This window comes from Vigna unguiculata, chromosome 3, assembly GCF_037176805.1.
Source record: "Vigna unguiculata cultivar grain cowpea cultivar isolate G323 ecotype 2 chromosome 3, ASM3717680v1, whole genome shotgun sequence".
NCBI classification, from domain to species: Eukaryota; Viridiplantae; Streptophyta; class Magnoliopsida; order Fabales; family Fabaceae; genus Vigna; species Vigna unguiculata.
The window spans coordinates 8,712,171-8,731,712 of NC_140794.1; the positions used below are offsets into that span (position 1 = coordinate 8,712,171).

A 19,542-nucleotide genomic window follows, 5' to 3' on the forward strand; every position below is an offset into this window, starting at 1 on the left:
GAACAATAAGAGATAATTCCAAAATCTAAGAATTATGAAGATACTCATTGATTTAGAAATTAGAAAGAGTACGAGATACCTCCGCAGTTTAAGAATAGAAAAAAAAAACACAATAAAAACTTAAAAGTAATATAATGAAATAAAATCCTACCAAAATACAAGGAACTAAAAAAAATCTAGTCAAATAAAATCCCACAACATAAGGAAGTAAAAATTATAAAAATAGTGAATAATTATATTATTGTAAAAAAATTAATTAATAAGGAGATATTTTAATTTTAATTTTTTTAGTTACAAATATAAAAATATTTAACAATAATATCCTCTAATTTAATATTTGAATGAAATAATGTAACCATAATTATATTATATATAAAGTTAAAGAATAATTTTTATTAAAATATAAAATATTATATGTTTTGGAGACTTTTTATATAACATAGCTGTTCATTTGAGTTCGATTAATGGTCGCATATGTCAAATTTTGGACATTATCCATTACATTAGTACATAACATTTGAGTTGAAATTCTTGAGATAAAAATGTAGTGGACTGGTTGTGGGGAGCAAAAGATGGGAGAGGATGAAATGAAACACTCTGGTCCTTGGTTGTGGAAAGTTTGAAGAAGAAGATAATTGTTGAGTTTGTTTGGGGTTTGAGAGATTGATGATGATATCAGGAGGAGGAGGAAAATCATCGTGGAGTTCTTCAACATCGTCATGGGTACCCACAACCTCCGTGTCGGCTTCAGGAAAGAGGATTCAGAGGGAAATGGTGGAACTCAACAACGACCCTCCTCCCGATTGCTCCGCTGGCCCTAAGGGCGATAACCTATATCACTGGATTGCCACTATTATTGGAACCCCAGGTAGCTACACTTTCCCAATTCTATTTATTAATCCTATCACTGTCCTATCATCTTCCCAACTCTGATTTTTCCTTTATCAACTTCTTCTCTGTAGGAACACCCTACCAAGGTGGAATCTTTTTCCTTGACATCAAATTTCCCAGTGATTATCCCTTCAAGCCTCCCCAGGTACGTTCTTCATGTTGCTTGCGCCATTCTTTTTTATGTTTTCTACAAAGGAGTGAACATGTACTTCTTTTGAGTAATAATCCGTTTCATCTTTTTTAGTCTGAAGATTGTTTCAATTTCTCTTGTATTCCGCTATATTTGTTTGTTATTTTGTTTTATGCGCACGTAATTGCAAACTTAACTCACTTTGAACTAGTGTTGTTTTCATTTTTCCTTATTCTTTTATGCTAATTAGGAAATTTAGCCAAACAGCCGCATTAACCATTACCTGACTTATTAGCAATTATTTAGCCTCTTTTTTCAGTTGATGTTTCTTTCTCACAATTTAGTGTTTGCATTGGCGTGTAGAAGAATTTTGCTAGGCGTCTGCTGGACTGGATCTGATAATTTTGTTGCTAGTTCTGATAGAAGTGCTTCTGTCCCCTTTATTTTATAGGTTATGTAATTATACAACCAAAAAAGTGTACGAAGTGGGTAAATATAATGTTATGTTCTAACTTTTTCCCTTTTTATTTATAGAGCATTCTATAGTAATGTTTTAGAACATGTGTTTTCTTCCTTTTCACAAGTAAAGGTGAAAGATTTGCATGAATTTGCACGCTTGTGGGTGTGTATGAATATTTAGCATTGATTTTTATTTTCTCTTAAGAACTACAGAGCCATAGGGGTCTCTTTCTGATCAGAAGATGATGTAGTTTTCAAAATATTTTTTCATTGAATTCCTTCCATTTTCACTTCTGTCAAGTTGGATATGTGGTTTTATCTGTCATTTTGTCATTGAATTAAGAACTGAAGGGGATCCGCTTGCATATCTCAAAGATAGAGCGGATCCCTCTTGAGTTATTATGCTTTCATTTAAAAAATCATATTAGAATACAATTACTACAGCGATGAGCCCAATTTGGAAAATGAAGCATAAAAGAAAATACCAATTAAATTGATCACTGTAATACTAGTTACAATACCTATTATCCAAAGTGGAATACTCCTAGTTCATTGAACTTGGTGAGATATGGCACAGTTTTGGTTCTGTCAACTCTTTAGTCTGAGTTTATTGGCATGCATGCTAGGTGAATCAAGACCCAGGAGGGCTAGAGACTGCTTGACAATGTAGACAGTAAGCCATAAGGAACTAAGGGGTGTAGATTCAGACTAGGATTTTAAGTAGAAGAAAGGTTACTGTTAAGCACAAATGCGTGTTCTGACGTGTTGTATACATGCTTGGCATGGAGCTGTATTTTATACAATGATTGGATTGAATTCCTTGAAATCCATGCTACTTGTTGACCAGATAAAGTTGTTTATGGATGATGTTGATATTTACTTATTAGGATTGGTTGTGGATCAAGACAGGCTTTATCAATTTGCACATGGGGTGCACATTTGGACCATGATTCTCTCAATCACTTGAGTCATTTAAGCAGACTGTACATATGACTTACTCCATCAGTCACTAGTTCGGTTTTGCAAGGCGATGAACTTGTCTTTGATTATTATGTTCGATATTGAGTATAGGGGCTCAATGTGGCACTTGAGCCATGAGGCTCTTTACCCAACAGACTAATTTTATGGAATTCATGTGGAAGGGTGACTTGAAAAGAAGCAGCTAGGGAAGTACATACATGATACATGTGCTTAAAGAGTTAGAATGAAAATCATTCAATGAGTGGTTAGGTAGAGTATTCTCTCACTTAACAGATCAGTCTTTTTGGGATGGGTTTTCTCATGGACATAAGTAGGAAGTCTTAAAATCAAGACTGGGGTAGAGTCCCTTAAAAAAAAGCAAATTAATTCCAAGGACCATTAAGCTATCATCACTGTTGTGAAAATAAGGATATGGCGTATAACTTGGAAAATAAATAAAATTGAATGTTCGTGTCACCTTTCCTTTTCAAGAGTAGGAAGGTTGTCCAAAATTCCAAGATATCTAATCACTAGATGCTCATTTTGTAAGTATTAGACAAACTAGGAAGCTCAAAGATGTCTCCTCAATGGTGTGCCACTATGTTTGACATGAATTGGACACCAACACACATAAGATGACACATGCATGATACGTATCAGTGAAATGTCTTATTTAAAAAGGTATTTTTTGGGTCTCTAACATAGTTCTAATGCAGTTCCAACACAACCTTAATCATGGTAGACATGGTGATTTTTTGTGTCAAGTTCTATTATAATTATAGAAATAAGGATCAAATCGTATATAATCAAGAGTATTTAGATTATATATGTATTATTAGGAACTTTTTTGATTTATTCTACTATCATATCTTAGTACAATGTGAAATTTTTTAAAGTTATTTTGTTTTTGATGAACCTCGTTAAAGTGTCTTTTTCAATGATGATGATCAAGAAGGGGATGAAATGTCTTGAAACTTTTCACTTTTTTGGATTTAGATAGATGAATTAAATTCATTTTTGTATAAGATGACAATGTGTTTAGATTGATATATTTGATTAACCTTGTTTGTAGATGATTTTGGATAAATAAATCTTTATTGTCAGTTTAATTAATTCTTAATGATGTTCAATATATATATATATATATATATATGTGTGTGTGTGTGTGTGTCGCAATGTCCATGTTAGTCTCTGTGCTAACAATTGTCATTGGAAAAGGTTTTTCATCAATTGCTTGAATGCACATATTTTTGGCTTTTGATTTGGCAAATGGAAAGTTTGCTGTCTGCTGTGCTGTTTTAGGGAGTTGATTGGATCAGTGTGAACTTCCATCTGTTTTTTAAATTCTAGTTTCGTAAATTGAAATTTGGAGCAGATCAATTTTTTCCCCTTTTTGAGTATATTACTGTTACCTCTTCTATTTTTGCAGTTTTTAAAAGTATATCACCTTTGTTTTGAAATCCTGCACAAACCTTCTGAGAAATGTTCAAAATCTTTAATGAAGAGCCTAAATTATCCTCCTTCTGTTTTTCTTGATTTTCATAAACTTCCCCTGATCAAGGAAGAGTGGTAGTGGTTCTGGAAACAAAGGAGCGATATGCAAACAAACCAGAAAATAATGGATATTGCTGTTGCAGTAATTTCAGTGTTTTAGTATCTTAAATTAAAGATATGAGATTGCAGGTGGTATTCAAAACACGCATTTACCACTGCAATGTAGACCCTGACGGCCTTGTAAGTATGGGAATATTGAAGGATGATTGGAGTCCAGCACTAACAATTACTAAGGTGCTACTTGCAGTTAGATCAATTTTCACAAATCCTGATCATTGTAAGTTCTTCCAACCTCTTAAAAAAATACTTATTCATATGACTATTTTGGTCATTGTATTGTATTCACCTGTCTTGTATTCATTTTCTATTTTGTTGCTATAAATGGAGGTTGTTGATGGTCTGTATGTTAGTTCATTCTTCAGCCTTGCCCTGTATTGGAGATGTAGCACATTGTAACAGGGACACCAACTAATTTTGTTTTCTTTTTTGACACTTTGGATTCAACCAAGTTAAGGGGTTGCTTGATTTGACAATATGATTCATTTTTGTTCTAAAACAGAAAATAAGAATATAAAAGCGTTTTGTTAAACCAATCAGCTCTCTGATATAATTCCTACATCATGTTTTCACACACATTTCTTTTTTCTTCTGTTCTTCGTCATATCTATCAACCATCTTATCTCATACTTCTCTTCCTTAACTGTAAAAAGTTGCTGTGGCTGATGAAATCTTGTTTCCAAACATGTAATATTAATAACACCAACACTTTCCATCAACATATCAAGTAGGCATTTATGATCTTGGAGTGTAAAGTTGTAATAATTTTTGCAGATAATGCTGTTGTCCCTGGCATTGCTCACTTGTATTCAGGAGACAGAGCAAAACATGATGGTATTGCTGCAGAGTGGACTGTTCGATTTGCCAAGTGAATGTGGTACAACTGTCCTTTTATTAACTTAAATCTTATACAGTGTTCCAGTGTTTATGTAAATGAGAATGATAGTTAATAATTCAATAATAACTCATCCTTGCTCGTTGTTCTAGAGAGTGACTTAGTTGATTCTTCATAGTTGTAACTGGATAATGGTTATTTATCATCACATGCTTTTAATTGTTTTCTCAGTTCTTGTTTTTATTTACTTTGTTATATTAAATTTGTTTGTTTAACTAAATTTGGGGAAACAACAACAAAGATTTGTAAAAATGTGTTTTGTTGAGTAAAGGAAAACACGTCTTTTAAATTCACTTCTTTTGTAAAGAAGTTATGGATTCTAATTAACCGAATTTTGATGATATCTGTGAGAAGTAAGAATATATTATAGGGAAAAAAATATGTTGATATATATTATTTGAGGAAGCAACTTAAAATACTTAGAAAAAGTGAGTAATAACTTCTGAAAACATATACTTTGTTTTTCAGGTTAATACAATGTATTATATTTAGCTGTTTTAATTGTTAAGATCTCAAATAGATCGTTTTTCAGACTATTATATCATGTTATATATGATAGTAACATAGAGTTTTTAAATTATAATTGTTAATTACTATAATTATAATTTTATAAATTAAAAGGTGTTTCGATGATACTCAGCAGAAAAAAGAAATCAGTACGTATGGCATGGGACAAAACGTTATGTATAGTGAAAACACATGTTCATTTTCTTTTTATTCTAGTAAAAGTTTAGTAACTATAAAATTATTTTTATTAAAATTAATGATAACAATAAATAATTTGTATGTATTTTTTATTATTATTTTTTTTAATTAATAGAAAACCAATTTTTTTTGGATGATATTTTTAAGAAAATATTAAAATTTAATTAACATAATTAATTTTCAATATTTTATTTTACGTCTTTTTTAAGTATAATTTAATCAATAAAATTCAATTATATGTTTTAGTTTGTATACACTATTTACAAACTTCTCTGTAAATACTATAAACACACACAAAAATGCGAAAAAGTTATCTATGACCAAGTTTTCATAAATAATCTTTTTATTTCCTTTTTAGGCATTATTTCCAATCCTTTTGCTAAAATATTACAAATACATAGACAGCGTTCTTAATTTGAGTGACAAGAATACTGAACTATGAAACCAAAATAGAATAAAAGAATAACAGTAAAAAAAAAAAAAATTCAAAGAGATCGTTTAATCAAATGTTTTAACATAACTTAAATGAAAATTTTCTTTAAAAAGAATCTATAAAAAACACAATTTATTAAATGAACTACCACAATATTTTAATTTTAAAGTTAAAAATTTAGGATTATTAAATTAAAAAAAATAAAGAGGCATAAATTAAATTCAAACTTACTAAATCATTTATAAATAATAATTATTTTCTAATTAATTAAACTAAATTATTATTTTCAAAACCAATTAAGAACTTATTAATTTCACATGAATAAAATATAATTTCACATGAACTTATTAATTATGATTTTTGGAGGGAAAAAAACGTGGTTGGTTTGGTTGTTTGTGAGGAGAGGCGTCACCTACTACCTATGTTGTGGTCAACTTTGGGACCTTGCCTCTGTTGGTAGCTGCAATAAACGGAACACGTGTGAAGTTGTTCCAACCTTTCTCAAAGTTTTTTTTTTTTTTTTTTTAACAATACCGAGTTGGAAGTGTTAGGTGGTGTGAAGATACTGCATGATCCACTTGAATCACCTCAAACTCAAAAACTCAACAACCATTCTGCAACTTTTCATTCAATTTCCAGATTTCAAAGAGGAGAGAAAGAGATGGTGAAGAGTGTGAGCGAATTGCAAGTAGAAGACTTGGTGAACGCAGGGTTAACACTAGCAGAAGCCAATGAACTGTACCGTGTTTTGAGGGATATTCTGTCTCAATGTCCCTCCGACACCGACAACCACCGCTCACTCATATGGCGCCACCTTGTCTCTCGAAAACTGCTCAAACCATCATTTCCACACTCCTTGCATCATCTTCTCTACCATTCTGTTTATCACTCTCAACACGCTTCCCTTCCTCTCTATTGGTTCCCTTCTCTGTAAGTCTTTCTCTGCTCATCACACTTATCACACTACAATCTCCACTCACTTCTCTTCTTCCTTTCAGGGACACCTCCAAATGCACCAACCTTGGCCGTTTCATGGAAACTCATGCCCCTCAACTTTTAGGACCTTCCTACAAAGACCCTATTTCCAGTTATCGCCTCTTTCACAACTTTTCCGTTCAACACCCTCAGGCAAGCAAAACCAAACACCTCTTTCTCTATTCAGACATAACATCTCTTCTTCTCTTTCTTTCTTTGTTAATTCTTATTGTGAATGCAGCTCTACTGGTCCCTTCTTCTGAAGGAACTTTCTGTCTCCTTTGTTGAACCTCCCAAGTCTATTTTAGATACTTCTGACCCTTCCAGACATGGAGGCACGTGGCTTCCCGCTTCTGTCCTCAACATTGCTGATTGCTGTCTGCAACCCAGTTCACATCCCTACAAACCAGATGACAGTATAGCCATCGTTTGGAGAGATGAAGGTTTTGATGATTCCGAGGTTAACCGTATCACGCTTAAACAACTCCGACAACAAGTAATGTAAGCCTTTTCAGCTCACACTTGCTTTTGGACCAAAGTTGTGTTATTCAATATAGGGAGTCTGATCTCTTGACTTTGATTTTAGTTCAGTCTGTATTTTTCAGTTGCACCAGTACATTTAATTTTTGTACTTTTTGATCAGGACAATTTGTGAAAATGAGTGTGAATTTGGTATTATTTGTTTCCATTCTTTTTGTTCTTGTATCTCACTTTTTAGATTTTGATCTTTCTCCCTTTGGGTTTATTCTTGAAGTAGTTTTCATAGTTTTTGCTGTGTTTTTTCCAGGTTGGTAGCGAATGCAATAGATGCCTCATTCTCGAAAGGAGATGCAATCGCCATTGACATGCAAATGACAGTGAATGCAGTGATTATATATCTGGCCATTGTTCTAGCAGGATGTGTTGTGGTATCAATTGCTGATAGTTTTGCACCAAAAGAAATTGCAACTCGCCTGCGTGTTTCTAAAGCTAAGGGTATTTTCACTCAGGTGATGTTTTAAATTTGGCATTGTGTATGACTTTAATAGTAACATGTTGTTCATCAAAGTGTACTATTCAATCGATATTGCCTTTGTTCTTTCCTAGTTATCAATTCCTGCGTGTTATACGGTTCATTGTGTGTGAAGCAATGCTAAAGTTACCAAATTGTTCTTTTGGCCTAAAAAAATTCATTTTCATTAAATGTTTCTTGTTTGATGAGATTCAACCAACAGCCCATGGTCACGGATACCTAATTCACGGAGAACTTGTTAAAATGATGATTTCTATTCGGGAAAACTTATTGGCCTATACATGTTTGATAAGGATGATGACTACATCGTATAGCTTTGATCCTAGATATTAGAAAAGAGGTGGATCTTGTTCAGGCTTATTACTCTTCGTGAATGGTGCATTGCAATAAATTAAGACATCACAAACTTGAGAAAGGTCAGGGTTTTAATAAATATTAATTAGGTAGAACAGTAGCTGCATTGAAAGCTGTATTTCGTGTGTTGAAGGGTGGCATGGAAGGAGTTGATAAAAACTAACAACCATATTGGTAGCAGTTTTAGTGATCAAAGAGTGCTTATTGAATTAGATTTCATGGTGCTGAGAGTTTTAGTAAGAAAAAATTAATTAAGACACTAAGTGATCTTAAAAATGTCTAGCCATAAGATAAATCTGGACAGATAATGAACATAAAGAAAATTGAAGATTAGAGTTCTAGATAAAGATGGTGGTTATCCCTGGCTTTCTGCCTTTTCTGTCCAGCACTTTCACACTCAAAATCTACAAGTAGCAATTATCTAAATCTTAAGCTGATAATTACATGGATGAACTTGTCATATATTGTTAGTTACATTTTGTTATATTCCCAACTATCTGTTAGTTAGAAATTAAATTTTCTAGGTTGCACCTGACAAATTAAACTGTTGGGAGACTGTTCATGATATCAGATTCTACCAGTCGTCAAGAGTTCTGTCCTCTCTGACAAATTCCCTTAATCAAATTATAATTTCACCAAAAAATCAGAGTGCACTGGTATTTTGTTTGTGCCTGAATCCCAAATGGGTCTCACTATTATTGGGCTTGTGCTTTATAGCTTAAGCTTTAAGACATTTGGTTCTTGAAACTATCGTTTAAGACATTGCTTCTTTGGAATGTTCTTTAGATATAAAAACATACAGCTTTAGCTTTTAGGAGAGTTGATCCTTGGCATGGTATAAAACTATCCTGATCCAGTGGTGAAGAGTTTGATCCTAGCTGTCATCACATTTAGGATCTTTAATATATGCACTTACATGATGAACTTTCAAAGATAAATTCGAACTGTTGTAATTTACTCAGCTTTGATTTGTTTCAGGATTTCATATCAAGAGGGGGCAGGAAATTCCCTTTGTACAGGTGAATAGTTTGTTGGTTTCTATGCTATATGGATGCTTAGTATGCATCTGTCTCTTCCTTTCATAAAGCATAATTATGGTACTTCTTCAATGCTCTTTCAATATGATTCTTCCACTTGGAATGTCGCATTTCTTGCTCATTTGTATTTTCTTGGCATTTTGATATGCTTAGACTTTCCTCCAGATTTTGGTCAGAACAAGGCACAACTGCCTTCCATTGACCAAGTTTCGTATTCTAGATGCATTTCCTAACTACTGCTTAATGCATACTTTAGTGCCACTCAGAATATTTTTACGAAGCAAAATTTAAAATATTTCAAGCTTTCTTGTAGTTTAAGCTAGATAAATTTAAGGTTGTTCCTTTTACATATAGAACACCAGCTCATTCTGCTTATTTCTCCTTGCAGTCGAGTCATTGAGGCAGCTTCATGTAAAGTTATCGTGCTTCCTGTGATAGGTGATGATCTAGGTGTGCAATTAAGAGAATGCGATGTATCATGGAAGGATTTTCTTTCTTCTAGCAGACAGCATCCTAGGTAATGCATACATTAAAATGTTTCTATTATGTGGTCTAAAATAGTCACTACTCAAGGTCCCATAAACAGAAAACATGGGTGAGAGAAGTTGCAATGTTTCTCTTGTTTAGTCTCACCTTAACATTTAAACCGTGGCAGGTCACATCATTACTCTCCATTCAATCAATCAATTGATGCTGTCACTAACATACTTTTTTCATCTGGAACCACGGGTAAAGATTCTTCCTTGAACAGTGAAACACATCAATAAGAAACTCCCATTATAATGATTTTCTAGTTACATTTTTACTTTTCAGGGGATCCAAAAGCAATTCCTTGGACTCAACTTTCACCCATAAGAAGTGCTGCAGATGGATGGGCTTTTGTTGATATTCAACCTGGAGATGTCTATTGCTGGCCTACAAATTTGGGATGGGTGATGGGCCCAACTCTTATATATTCATGCTTTCTATCAGGTGCAACTCTTGCTCTGTACCATGGATCTCCTCTAGGACATGGTTTTGGAAAGTTCGTTCAGGTATTTGTCCAACTCTAATATTTCAGTATATTTGTGAATTACAAAACACGTCTTATTCTAACAGACGGTCATTATTTGTGATTAACATAACATGTCTTAATCATCCAAGACTTTGGGACAGCATGCTAAATAAAATAAATGCTAACTAGTAGCAGGTCTGAATGGGAACTATACTAGGTTAGTTGTTTTTTCTTCCAAATTCCGGATGCAATGAAGTAATATGTTGCAGTGGGCCGTAGAGGGCAATGGTTGCAAGTTAGTGTCATCTACAGTGGCATAACTCATGAACATTCCTATCCTTTGTGAAAACAATTTGCATCTGTATGCCACTCCGATGTCAAAACAACGTAAACAAAGTTTTCTCCGTAGAAATTGTCTCATAAAATAGAATTACTAAGATGAAGCTTGTGATGACAAGAGAAGTATCTTGTCGGTGAGCTATGTCCATAAAAGTATATATGTTAACTTATGTAGTTTTGTTATGGTAAAAGAAAACAGAAAAACGAGTTTCCTTATGCATTTATTTGGCTGAGCCTCAACGACTAGGTGCTCTAGGCCTGAATGTACACGAAAGGGAAAAATAACCTTTTAGAAGGCAAGAATCTCATTTCTAGAACCTGACATAGCTACACACAGGTTTATTCTGGATGGGGTGAATCAAATATAAATGCAGCAATATACATAAGCGTCATACTAACTGTTGTATTCTGCGTCAATAGAATTTGATACGTTGCTCAAAGATCATCATTCAAATGCAATTGTTCAGGATGCAGGTGTTACTATTTTGGGAACGGTTCCGAGCTTAGTAAAGACATGGAAGAATACACAATGCATGGAGGGCTTGGATTGGACAAAGATAAAGTAAGTTCTTGTTTAGTTTGAACAATCAAGTAACTAATGAAAAACTGAACTAAACTGAGATTATATGCAGAACATTTTGTTCCACTGGAGAAACTTCAAATGTTGATGATGACCTCTGGCTTTCTTCGAGGTCTTATTACAAACCAATCATTGAATGTTGTGGAGGCACTGAGCTTGCATCTTCTTACATCATGGGAAGTCTACTGCAGCCCCAAGCTTTTGGAACATTTAGCACAGCATCAATGACAACTGGTTTGGTCATCCTTGACGAAAATGGAGTTCCTTATGTAAGAATATTTTCTTGGTAGTTTATTATTTGATCATATTGGTATTAACTATTTAGTATTTTGCCACCGACTTCAAACTGCTTTTCATCGTGTCAATACTTACCTATAATTTTGTTGTTGCAATGGATAATGGATGTCAAGTGCTTGTTAGCTGTAACATAGTCCAGACTTTTGAACCAATAACGCTAAATGGAAATACTAATCTCAAAATCTTGAGACTGTATGAGTGTGTTTGTGTGTCCTGTTAGAATTTTCAATTCTCTCAAGTCTTTAAGACTTTTTACTTTAAGGCTTTCTAATTTGTTTGCCTCTTTGACCAATGTGACAGCCAGAGGACGTTGCCTGTGTTGGTGAAGTGGGCTTGTTTCCTATATATATGGGAGCAACAGATAGATTGCTTAATGCTGATAATGATGAGGTTTACTTCAAGGGAATGCCAATGTACAAAGGAAAGGTATACACTTCAATTACCTATTTCCAACGTGACATTGTTTTCAAATTCAGTTAATAGCTATCTTAGAATAGTAGTTCAGATCTAAATGTATTTTTTGTGGCTTTTCTTGCATCCTAATGACATTTTAGAGGTCCAGAATGAATTGGTTCAATACATCTTAATGCTTGTTTGATGTCCTACTGCACAAGCACTCACTGACCGAATTGCACAGATAAAATCCAAAAATAAAGAAACTAGAGGATGAGATTACTCTTTAACTCTAAACTTAGGATGTTTAACTTCATAAAGGTTCAGTTAGTCACATTGTAACTTACATGGTAACTTAATAGACTATGTTGTGAGCTGTGATGTTAACTACTCACGTTCTGTTCTTATTCTAATAAACTTCTTCAAGTGGTTTGTTAATTTGTAATGTCTAAAATGATATAAGCAGGTTCTTAGAAGACATGGAGATATAATCAAAAGAACTGCTGAAGGCTATTTAGTTGTACAAGGGAGGGCTGATGACACAATGAATCTTGGTGGAATAAAGGTACCTCATCACCGCTACATTTATGTTTTCCATGTCAATGTCCAGCATAAATTAATAAGAGTTGAAGCTACTTGCTACTGATAATGGATTCTTCAGAAAATCATAAATTCCTACCTTGACACCTCTGTGTGACTGTCATTCTTACCTGGAATTTTCTGTTCTGATACGCAGACAAGTTCTGTAGAAATTGAGCGTGTCTGTGATGGGGCTGATGAATGCATTTTGGAGACAGCTGCAATCAGTGTTGCACCTGCACATGGAGGCCCAGAACAACTGATTATATTTGTAGTTTTAAAGAAAGGATACAATTCAGATGCAGAAACTCTAAAAAGGAAATTCGCTAAAGCTATTCAAAGCAACCTTAATCCCTTGTTTAAGGTATGACCTTTGGTTCATTGCAAGCAATTACCATTTTGAATTGAATAAATCATGAAAAACCACAACTCAACGACTTAAACATTCATGAAATTTCAAGTTTGGAGGGAAATTCAAAATTTACCGGAATTTTAACCTGACTTGTGATGATTAAGTTATTGAGTTGATGTTCACAAACTCATTTTGTTATTTTACAGGTGAGCCTTGTTAAAATCGTTCCGGACTTTCCTCGAACAGCTTCCAACAAATTACTAAGGAGAGTTTTGAGAGATCAAGTGAAACGCGAGCTTTCAATTCAGAGCAGACTTTAGTGACATTATTAATTGGCAAAAGAACAAGACATACATCAAGATTCAGTTCATTCTCTTCACCTACCGTCTTTGGCGTGTAAACAAGATTCAGTTCCTTTTTCTCTGTCGTTCGTGTTCCTCTGCCACAATTCCTTGTAACATTCATTTTCTTCTTGCCGCAATAAAACCACTGATAAATCTTTTCTAAATTTTTATTCCCGCATCAAAATTCGTCAAAATCATTTTACAAATTCTAGAAATTTCATATTCAAAGACTTTTAGCATATTTTGTTATCATTCAAAGAATGATGATCAAAGCTGTATATTTCATAAATGAATTTAATTGGCTTTCCTGAATAAACGTTGGCTACTATTAATGTCTAATTCCTATCACATAATGAAGCGATACATTTAACAATGAACAACGTCTTGTATAAAAAAATTCTCACATCCTTTTAGGAGACTTTATTTACGCCCTGTTCAAGTATCAGTAAATTGACCCTCGCTAAAAAATTACATTATAATCTTTAATTATTTTTTGAAGACAACTTTTTCATCATAAACAAGATTGGAACACTTCATTATTATAAATCACTTTCCGCCAAGATATATTCAAACATAAAGATTCATTTCATGAAATTATGATAACCAATCACGTTATTCCTCATTTTGCTAAACGTTATTTTGCGGTAATTTAGTAACACGATACCATTAGTAACTCAAAACATTCGCACACCTATCATCATCATAATCCCATCGCACAATAGGGAAGAAAAAAGTTGAGCTTAAATGAATTCTTACAAAGCAGGTACCAAATTCAAGTAAACATTATTATCACTAGATCTATAACAAAAACTAAAATGCAAAAAGCCCAAAAGAAATACGTCAATAGTACTGCATTTACTCGAATACAAAACTGATGCCTCTGGATGCCCAAAAGAAAGTCCCTTGTAACTTGAACTTAAATGGCAGAAAATTGTGATGAAGCGGAAATAATTAGTAGTCATTTACACAAATGAATATTCAACACTAATTGCAGCCATTTTCAAACAAATAGCAAGCAAAACAAACTGCAAAGGACACGCGTGCAAGTCGGAAGTATTAGAATTTCTTTGCTCCTCCTGCCAACACCAAATTGTAACTGCCGTCAGCAAAAAGCACAAAATTTGCACCAAGCAGTGATGAAGCAGAACATAAGTCATTTTGGTATGTATTTCCCAGCCTGGAATTTCACATCTCAGTTTCATTTCTTAGCCAAGACCTCTCCCTTGCACTCACTACCAGCAGTGACCACATAACCTGCTCCAACCTGCCAATATAAACAATGTCACATTCCGATTCAAATTGCAATCATGAAAAAATGGCCAGAAAAAGGTGAAACAAATTACTTGACAATCTTTTACTACTGCACGTTCTTGGAGCTGTACATTGCTACAGATAACAGAACCTTGGATTGAACAACAGTCCCCAATAGAAACGTGATTCATAACTACTGAATTAACAACCTGCGTGCATAAAACAAGTCACAAGAAAACTTGGCATTAACGTTATTGAATACAACTCATTAGTAATATGCCAGACTGTGTTGCTGATTACTCATTGTGGGTTGGAGATCATATACCACAGATAAATCAAAAGATCAAAAAGTAACCTCCTGTTAACTTGTAAGAATAACATATCATATCCAACCTTAACATTGGCACCTATCCGACAGTGACGGCCAATGACAGATCGTTTCACACTGCATTTGTCACCCATTTGTGAACCTTCCCCAAGCATACAATGTGGTCCAACCTACACAAATCATTACTATTTATATGAACCTAAAAATGGAATGAACAAAAAATAATGCTCCAGAAACTGTATATCAGACCACTAAAGTAACTCACAGTTGTTTTTGCCCCAAGCTCTGCAGAAGGATGGATAATGTTGTTTTGAGCAGAGAAAGAATACCCTGATAAATGGCTAGCCTCTCCTGTTACCTGTCACAGTAAAAAATGAATAATGCCAAAGAACCAGAGAATTTAAGACAACCACAACTTCCTGATAAAGGCCATAACAACAACAAACTCACATCTCGGTTTATGTCATTGTACGCTTGTATAGAATTTAAGCGAGCACAGTACTTGCTGCTTCCAGCAATATACACACAGCATTTGTGGGTTTTTCGATCAGAAGTAGAACTATAAGAACCCAGTGCATGCCGTAGATGAAATGTTGGTTCAGATGCATTAGCAAGTATTTGAGATAGCATTTGTTGGTTGCTCTGAGATATAACCTTTTCCGTTCCATTTTCTTCCACTGGTGGCATACCATTAAATAATACTTCTGATTTCTAACTCTCATTAAGAAAATTTGAACAAGGTCAGAATCCCTATAAGTTCAACAATACCCAACCTATCTCTTGAAAAAACATTAATAACTAACCAGTTGGCTCCGGACTAGATATGGCAATACGTCATGCTTTAAGCTCTGAAATGCACTTTTCTGATCTAGAACTTCTTGTAGAACTGATCTGCAAGAAAAGTTTGTTTCAGGATACAAAAATAAGTGATTCAAGACAAAAGAACAAAGAAGGAATTTAAAAAGAAAATGAATATACCTTTTGAACGCATACAAGTGGGCATCCATTAGATCAGCTCGTATTTCTATCTACATGAATGACAAATAACAATAAAGAGAAATAAGAAATAGCAAAAGTCTTGCTTTTAATTTCAAGTTAATCAGATGACCAATTCATATTTTCACAGAAGATGCTACTTCTGTAAGATTGTCAGATAGAACAGTTTTCTAACTCTGGAAGCATGATAACCAATTTCCATTTCTACATAAATCACAAACAGAAAACAATTTCAATGATAAAGTTGGTCAATGTGCTGAACAGGAGATGCAATAATAGTAAATAGCAAATGAAAAGTAGAAAGTTTTGCTATAGAATAGACAGTTAAATCTCACACCATAAGAATGATAAACTTGCAATATTAGAGAGATTATAGGCAGGTGGAACCAACTAAGAAGGTCCAGACACGAGGAAAAGAAAAGTACCTGGCCAACTGCAGGGAGTATGCTCTTCTGAATTCGAAGATCCTTCTCAACTTCTGCTCCTGAAAAGTGTTGCAAGATTCCACATGAACACACACACAACAATACTATGCCATATATAAGTACAAGTTAGATAACTAACCAGTTGCTATGTGAACTAAAAACTGCTTTGTGGGATCCAGCCCTATCAAATCATAGCGGCCAGGTTTCTTTGTTTTGTCTTTCCCACCAGAAGATACTGACTCTGAAGGTCCACTCACAGGAGCAGAGCAGAGCATAGCAGTAACAACTGCATCATGTCGTCTATGAGTAGCTGCAACAGCACCAAGCGGCACATCCGTAACAAGATCACCACTGACAACCTGCAGAAAATCAACGCAGCCATGAAGAACAACATTATTTAGATCACAGAGTTCACAGGCAAGGGAGGGAGGGATATTCCACCAAAATGTCTTTAGCAGTTAGGTGATGAGAAATAGCTCTAATTGCACCTGCTGTACCCACATCCTCAGGAATTGCAGCAACCTGGACAATTGTTAAGCAAAAAAAATCATCACACATGTCTTTGCATTATCAATCTTTTAAGGAAAAACTAAATAAGACCATTTAGATCATTTTCTTAACAAGCAATCATAAAAGAAGAAAATGAAAAACAAAAACGAATCATACTTCTTCCACAAGTTAAAATCAACTTGTGCACCTCAGCTTCTGAAGAAGTTAGATGAGAGATCCTCAATAAAAATTAAAGTGCATAGGTTAATTTGAACTTATTAAAGAAGTGTAAGACCCTGTTTAAATAAGCTTCTCAATAAGCACTAATAAGAGAATAGAATAAGAAGGTAAAACAAATTAAGGCAGCATCTCCCAGGAATCAAAACTGACTTATACTTAAGCTAATTTATGAAAACTCTTCCATTTCACTTCTTCAAATCAGACGATTTTAACTTGCACGAAAAATTAATTCATTTTATCTTTTGTTTTCTTCTAACGCGGGTGATCAATGAGAAGTTTCCCCAAGAAAGAGTCTACTCATGTTACTATTTAAAAGTTCATCCAAACAAAACGTAAGTAAGGCCAAGGTACCATTATCCTTACGGTCACTATCAAGATACATAGCGACAATGAATCATGTCTAGTAAATGAAAGGTAATACCAAAAAATCGATTACCTCAACATGGAGGCGATCAGCATAAGCCCCTGAAATCCAAGCCCCGACACGAAGAGCCGCTTCTTCGCCTTCAACCACCTACGGTTAAATTTCCTCACTAATTTCACTATTTACCCTTTCCAATAACACCTAAGATTGCGAGAAATGAAATTACCACAATGAGATCCTTGAGGTTGCTAAGCTCCAAGTACTCGAGAACGTAAGAGATAACGGGGCGATTCGCCACCGGAAGCAACGCGTTCGGAAGCTCCTGCAGACAGAAATAAGCGCTTTCATATAACATAATAGCGTCGAAAATTGTTTGGTTAGAAGCATTTCCGTTGGGAACCTGGGAAACGAGGGGGAGGAGCTTCTTGGAGACGCCACCGCCGAGAACCACCACTTGAAAATCCATGGCCACAACAAAACGCAAAGCCAAACAGGGTTTTGGGGTTTTCGAGGGTTCTGTTTCAATTTCCCTAATCAAATCTCGGATTCTACAAACGCTTACTCATTCATTCATTCCCAAAACCCAAACCCAAATCCAAACACGCCTTTAATCCACCTTCTGTTAATGTCAAATGCACCTTCCCTAATTGGTGCACCAAATTTGTTCCCTGCACACAACTTTTTTATTTTATTTTTATCCTTTTTCATGAAAAAACATCCTGGTTTAATTTTGGTTTAACAACATAATATATATTCAGATTTTTCTTTTGTCTATAATAAAAAATATGTCAGTCTTCTGTGAAAAAATATTTTGTATTTCATTTTATCATTACATGGATTCTGATAATTTAACATACAAAACCTATAATAAAAGTATTTTTGAGATCGTATAATAAAACCAAAATTTTCCAAAGACAAGATTAAAAATAAATGAAAAATCAAGGTCGATAATAATGAAAAAATTATTTAGACATGAAAACATGTTTAGTTAATTAATTTTTATGTAATGCTATTACATTTATTCGTTTTGAGCATTTATTAAATTCATTTTTAATCGATTAAAAGTTGTGGTCGGTATAATTTTTAAGTTAGTGTGAAAGTTAATAAGTTATTTGTGATTAAGATAACATTGACAACTCAAAATATGGATGGATAAATTATTTTTATTTTTTATTTATTTTGAAATGTAAGTGTAATTATATATAAGAATGACTTGTTCTTACATTATATTATATAAAAATACATGTAAGAAAAAATCATAAAATTATAATTTTGATGTTTTAGATGGAAAATAATATTAAGTTGTTATTTATAATTTTTTTAATTGGGACATTTACACTGTTTTTTTCCTCTTCGCCGCAAATATCAACCAACATTTTGAATTAAATTTATAGTGAAATATTTTAAAGAATATCTAGTGTATTCCTTGTGTTTTTTCGTTATTGATGTTTTTATGATAAATTAGGTTACTTTTTATTTATCTTAGGTATTTATTTAATTTAGGAAAACGAATGTTTGACAAAGTAAATGTTATAAAGTTTTTGACAAACTGACGTGATATATATTAAATGAATTTTTTGAGTTAAAAAATACTAGGATTGCGCGTGTGAGAGAGAAATCGAAGAAAAGGGAGGTGGTTTAAAAAATGGGGTTCTCTTTCACAAAAGCAGCTCCTGCGCCGTGGAGTTCTTTATCACCTGCTCTTAAGCTTTTCTTCCCCACGATGAGAGAGAACCATTCTGCAAATTTCCGTTGATTAAAATTTCCATTGCATTTACCCAAACTCCATTATCGTTACACATCGAATCTCACCTATACGAAAGCAGTCCGTCCCGACAGTGGTAGACGAAATTACAGTGGAACGTTCCCGACGGTGGTTGACGAAAAGCATTGCAGGTTAGGTTTTTCGATTGTAAATCAATTTGGGGTTTAGGGTTTTGATTGGAAACCATAGCTTCTTGGAGTCAAATGCATTTTTGGGGCTTAGGGTTTTGACCGGAAACTGACGTGGTCCTTGTGATATGTGTCACAGCGTCGTGCTCCGTAAACACCACACTTCAATTTTTGACCTAACTACGACAATGGCACGACGCTGTGACACATATCACA

The 19,542-nt window shown here is 34.1% G+C and overlaps 3 protein-coding genes across 3 annotated transcripts; 2 read left to right on the forward strand and 1 right to left on the reverse strand.

Annotated features, from left to right (window-relative positions):
- The first annotated feature begins 501 nt into the window (after positions 1–501).
- FUS9 (Ubiquitin-conjugating enzyme family protein) lies at positions 502–5,116 on the forward strand. Its single transcript, XM_028065289.2, has 4 exons — positions 502–868; positions 963–1,036; positions 4,124–4,271; positions 4,826–5,116. Exons 1-4 carry the CDS (start codon positions 667–669, stop codon positions 4,921–4,923), a joined length of 522 nt encoding a protein of 173 aa, XP_027921090.1. The 5' UTR covers positions 502–666; the 3' UTR covers positions 4,924–5,116.
- Positions 5,117–6,607: 1,491 nt separating this feature from the next.
- AAE18 (acyl-activating enzyme 18) lies at positions 6,608–13,504 on the forward strand. Its single transcript, XM_028059728.2, has 14 exons — positions 6,608–7,014; positions 7,083–7,212; positions 7,301–7,560; positions 7,847–8,048; positions 9,404–9,444; positions 9,851–9,979; positions 10,118–10,191; positions 10,276–10,496; positions 11,263–11,357; positions 11,428–11,644; positions 11,973–12,098; positions 12,532–12,630; positions 12,802–13,008; positions 13,203–13,504. Exons 1-14 carry the CDS (start codon positions 6,746–6,748, stop codon positions 13,314–13,316), a joined length of 2,184 nt encoding a protein of 727 aa, XP_027915529.2. The 5' UTR covers positions 6,608–6,745; the 3' UTR covers positions 13,317–13,504.
- A 600-nt stretch (positions 13,505–14,104) lies between these two features.
- Positions 14,105–18,102, reverse strand: LOC114174926 (transferases/nucleotidyltransferase). The gene is made up of 13 exons (XM_028059658.2): positions 17,834–18,102; positions 17,660–17,755; positions 17,506–17,583; positions 16,782–16,862; positions 16,480–16,699; positions 16,341–16,399; positions 15,898–15,947; positions 15,723–15,810; positions 15,370–15,630; positions 15,185–15,277; positions 14,985–15,089; positions 14,684–14,800; positions 14,105–14,604 (listed from the first exon to the last, which is right to left on the reverse strand). Exons 1-13 carry the CDS (start codon positions 17,897–17,899, stop codon positions 14,539–14,541), a joined length of 1,380 nt encoding a protein of 459 aa, XP_027915459.1. The 5' UTR covers positions 17,900–18,102; the 3' UTR covers positions 14,105–14,538.
- Between the last annotated feature and the right edge of the window lie 1,440 nt (positions 18,103–19,542).

Bases quoted from the DNA above. Each gene is read 5' to 3' on its own strand.
- FUS9 (XM_028065289.2), top strand. From the start codon at position 667: ATGATGATATCAGGAGGAGGAGGAAAATCATCGTGGAGTTCTTCAACA. The intron at 1,037-4,123 runs GTACGTTCTTCA...ATGAGATTGCAG, and splicing joins ATCCCTTCAAGCCTCCCCAG to GTGGTATTCAAAACACGCAT. The intron at 4,272-4,825 runs GTAAGTTCTTCC...TAATTTTTGCAG, and splicing joins TTTCACAAATCCTGATCATT to ATAATGCTGTTGTCCCTGGC.
- AAE18 (XM_028059728.2), top strand. From the start codon at position 6,746: ATGGTGAAGAGTGTGAGCGAATTGCAAGTAGAAGACTTGGTGAACGCA. The intron at 7,213-7,300 runs GCAAGCAAAACC...TTGTGAATGCAG, and splicing joins TTTCCGTTCAACACCCTCAG to CTCTACTGGTCCCTTCTTCT. The intron at 12,099-12,531 runs GTATACACTTCA...TGATATAAGCAG, and splicing joins TGCCAATGTACAAAGGAAAG to GTTCTTAGAAGACATGGAGA.
- LOC114174926 (XM_028059658.2), bottom strand. From the start codon at position 17,899: ATGGATTTTCAAGTGGTGGTTCTCGGCGGTGGCGTCTCCAAGAAGCTC. The intron at 17,756-17,833 runs GTTCCCAACGGA...TTCTGTCTGCAG, and splicing joins TCCTCCCCCTCGTTTCCCAG to GAGCTTCCGAACGCGTTGCT. The intron at 15,631-15,722 runs GTTAGTTATTAA...AATGAGAGTTAG, and splicing joins ATCTAGTCCGGAGCCAACTG to AAATCAGAAGTATTATTTAA.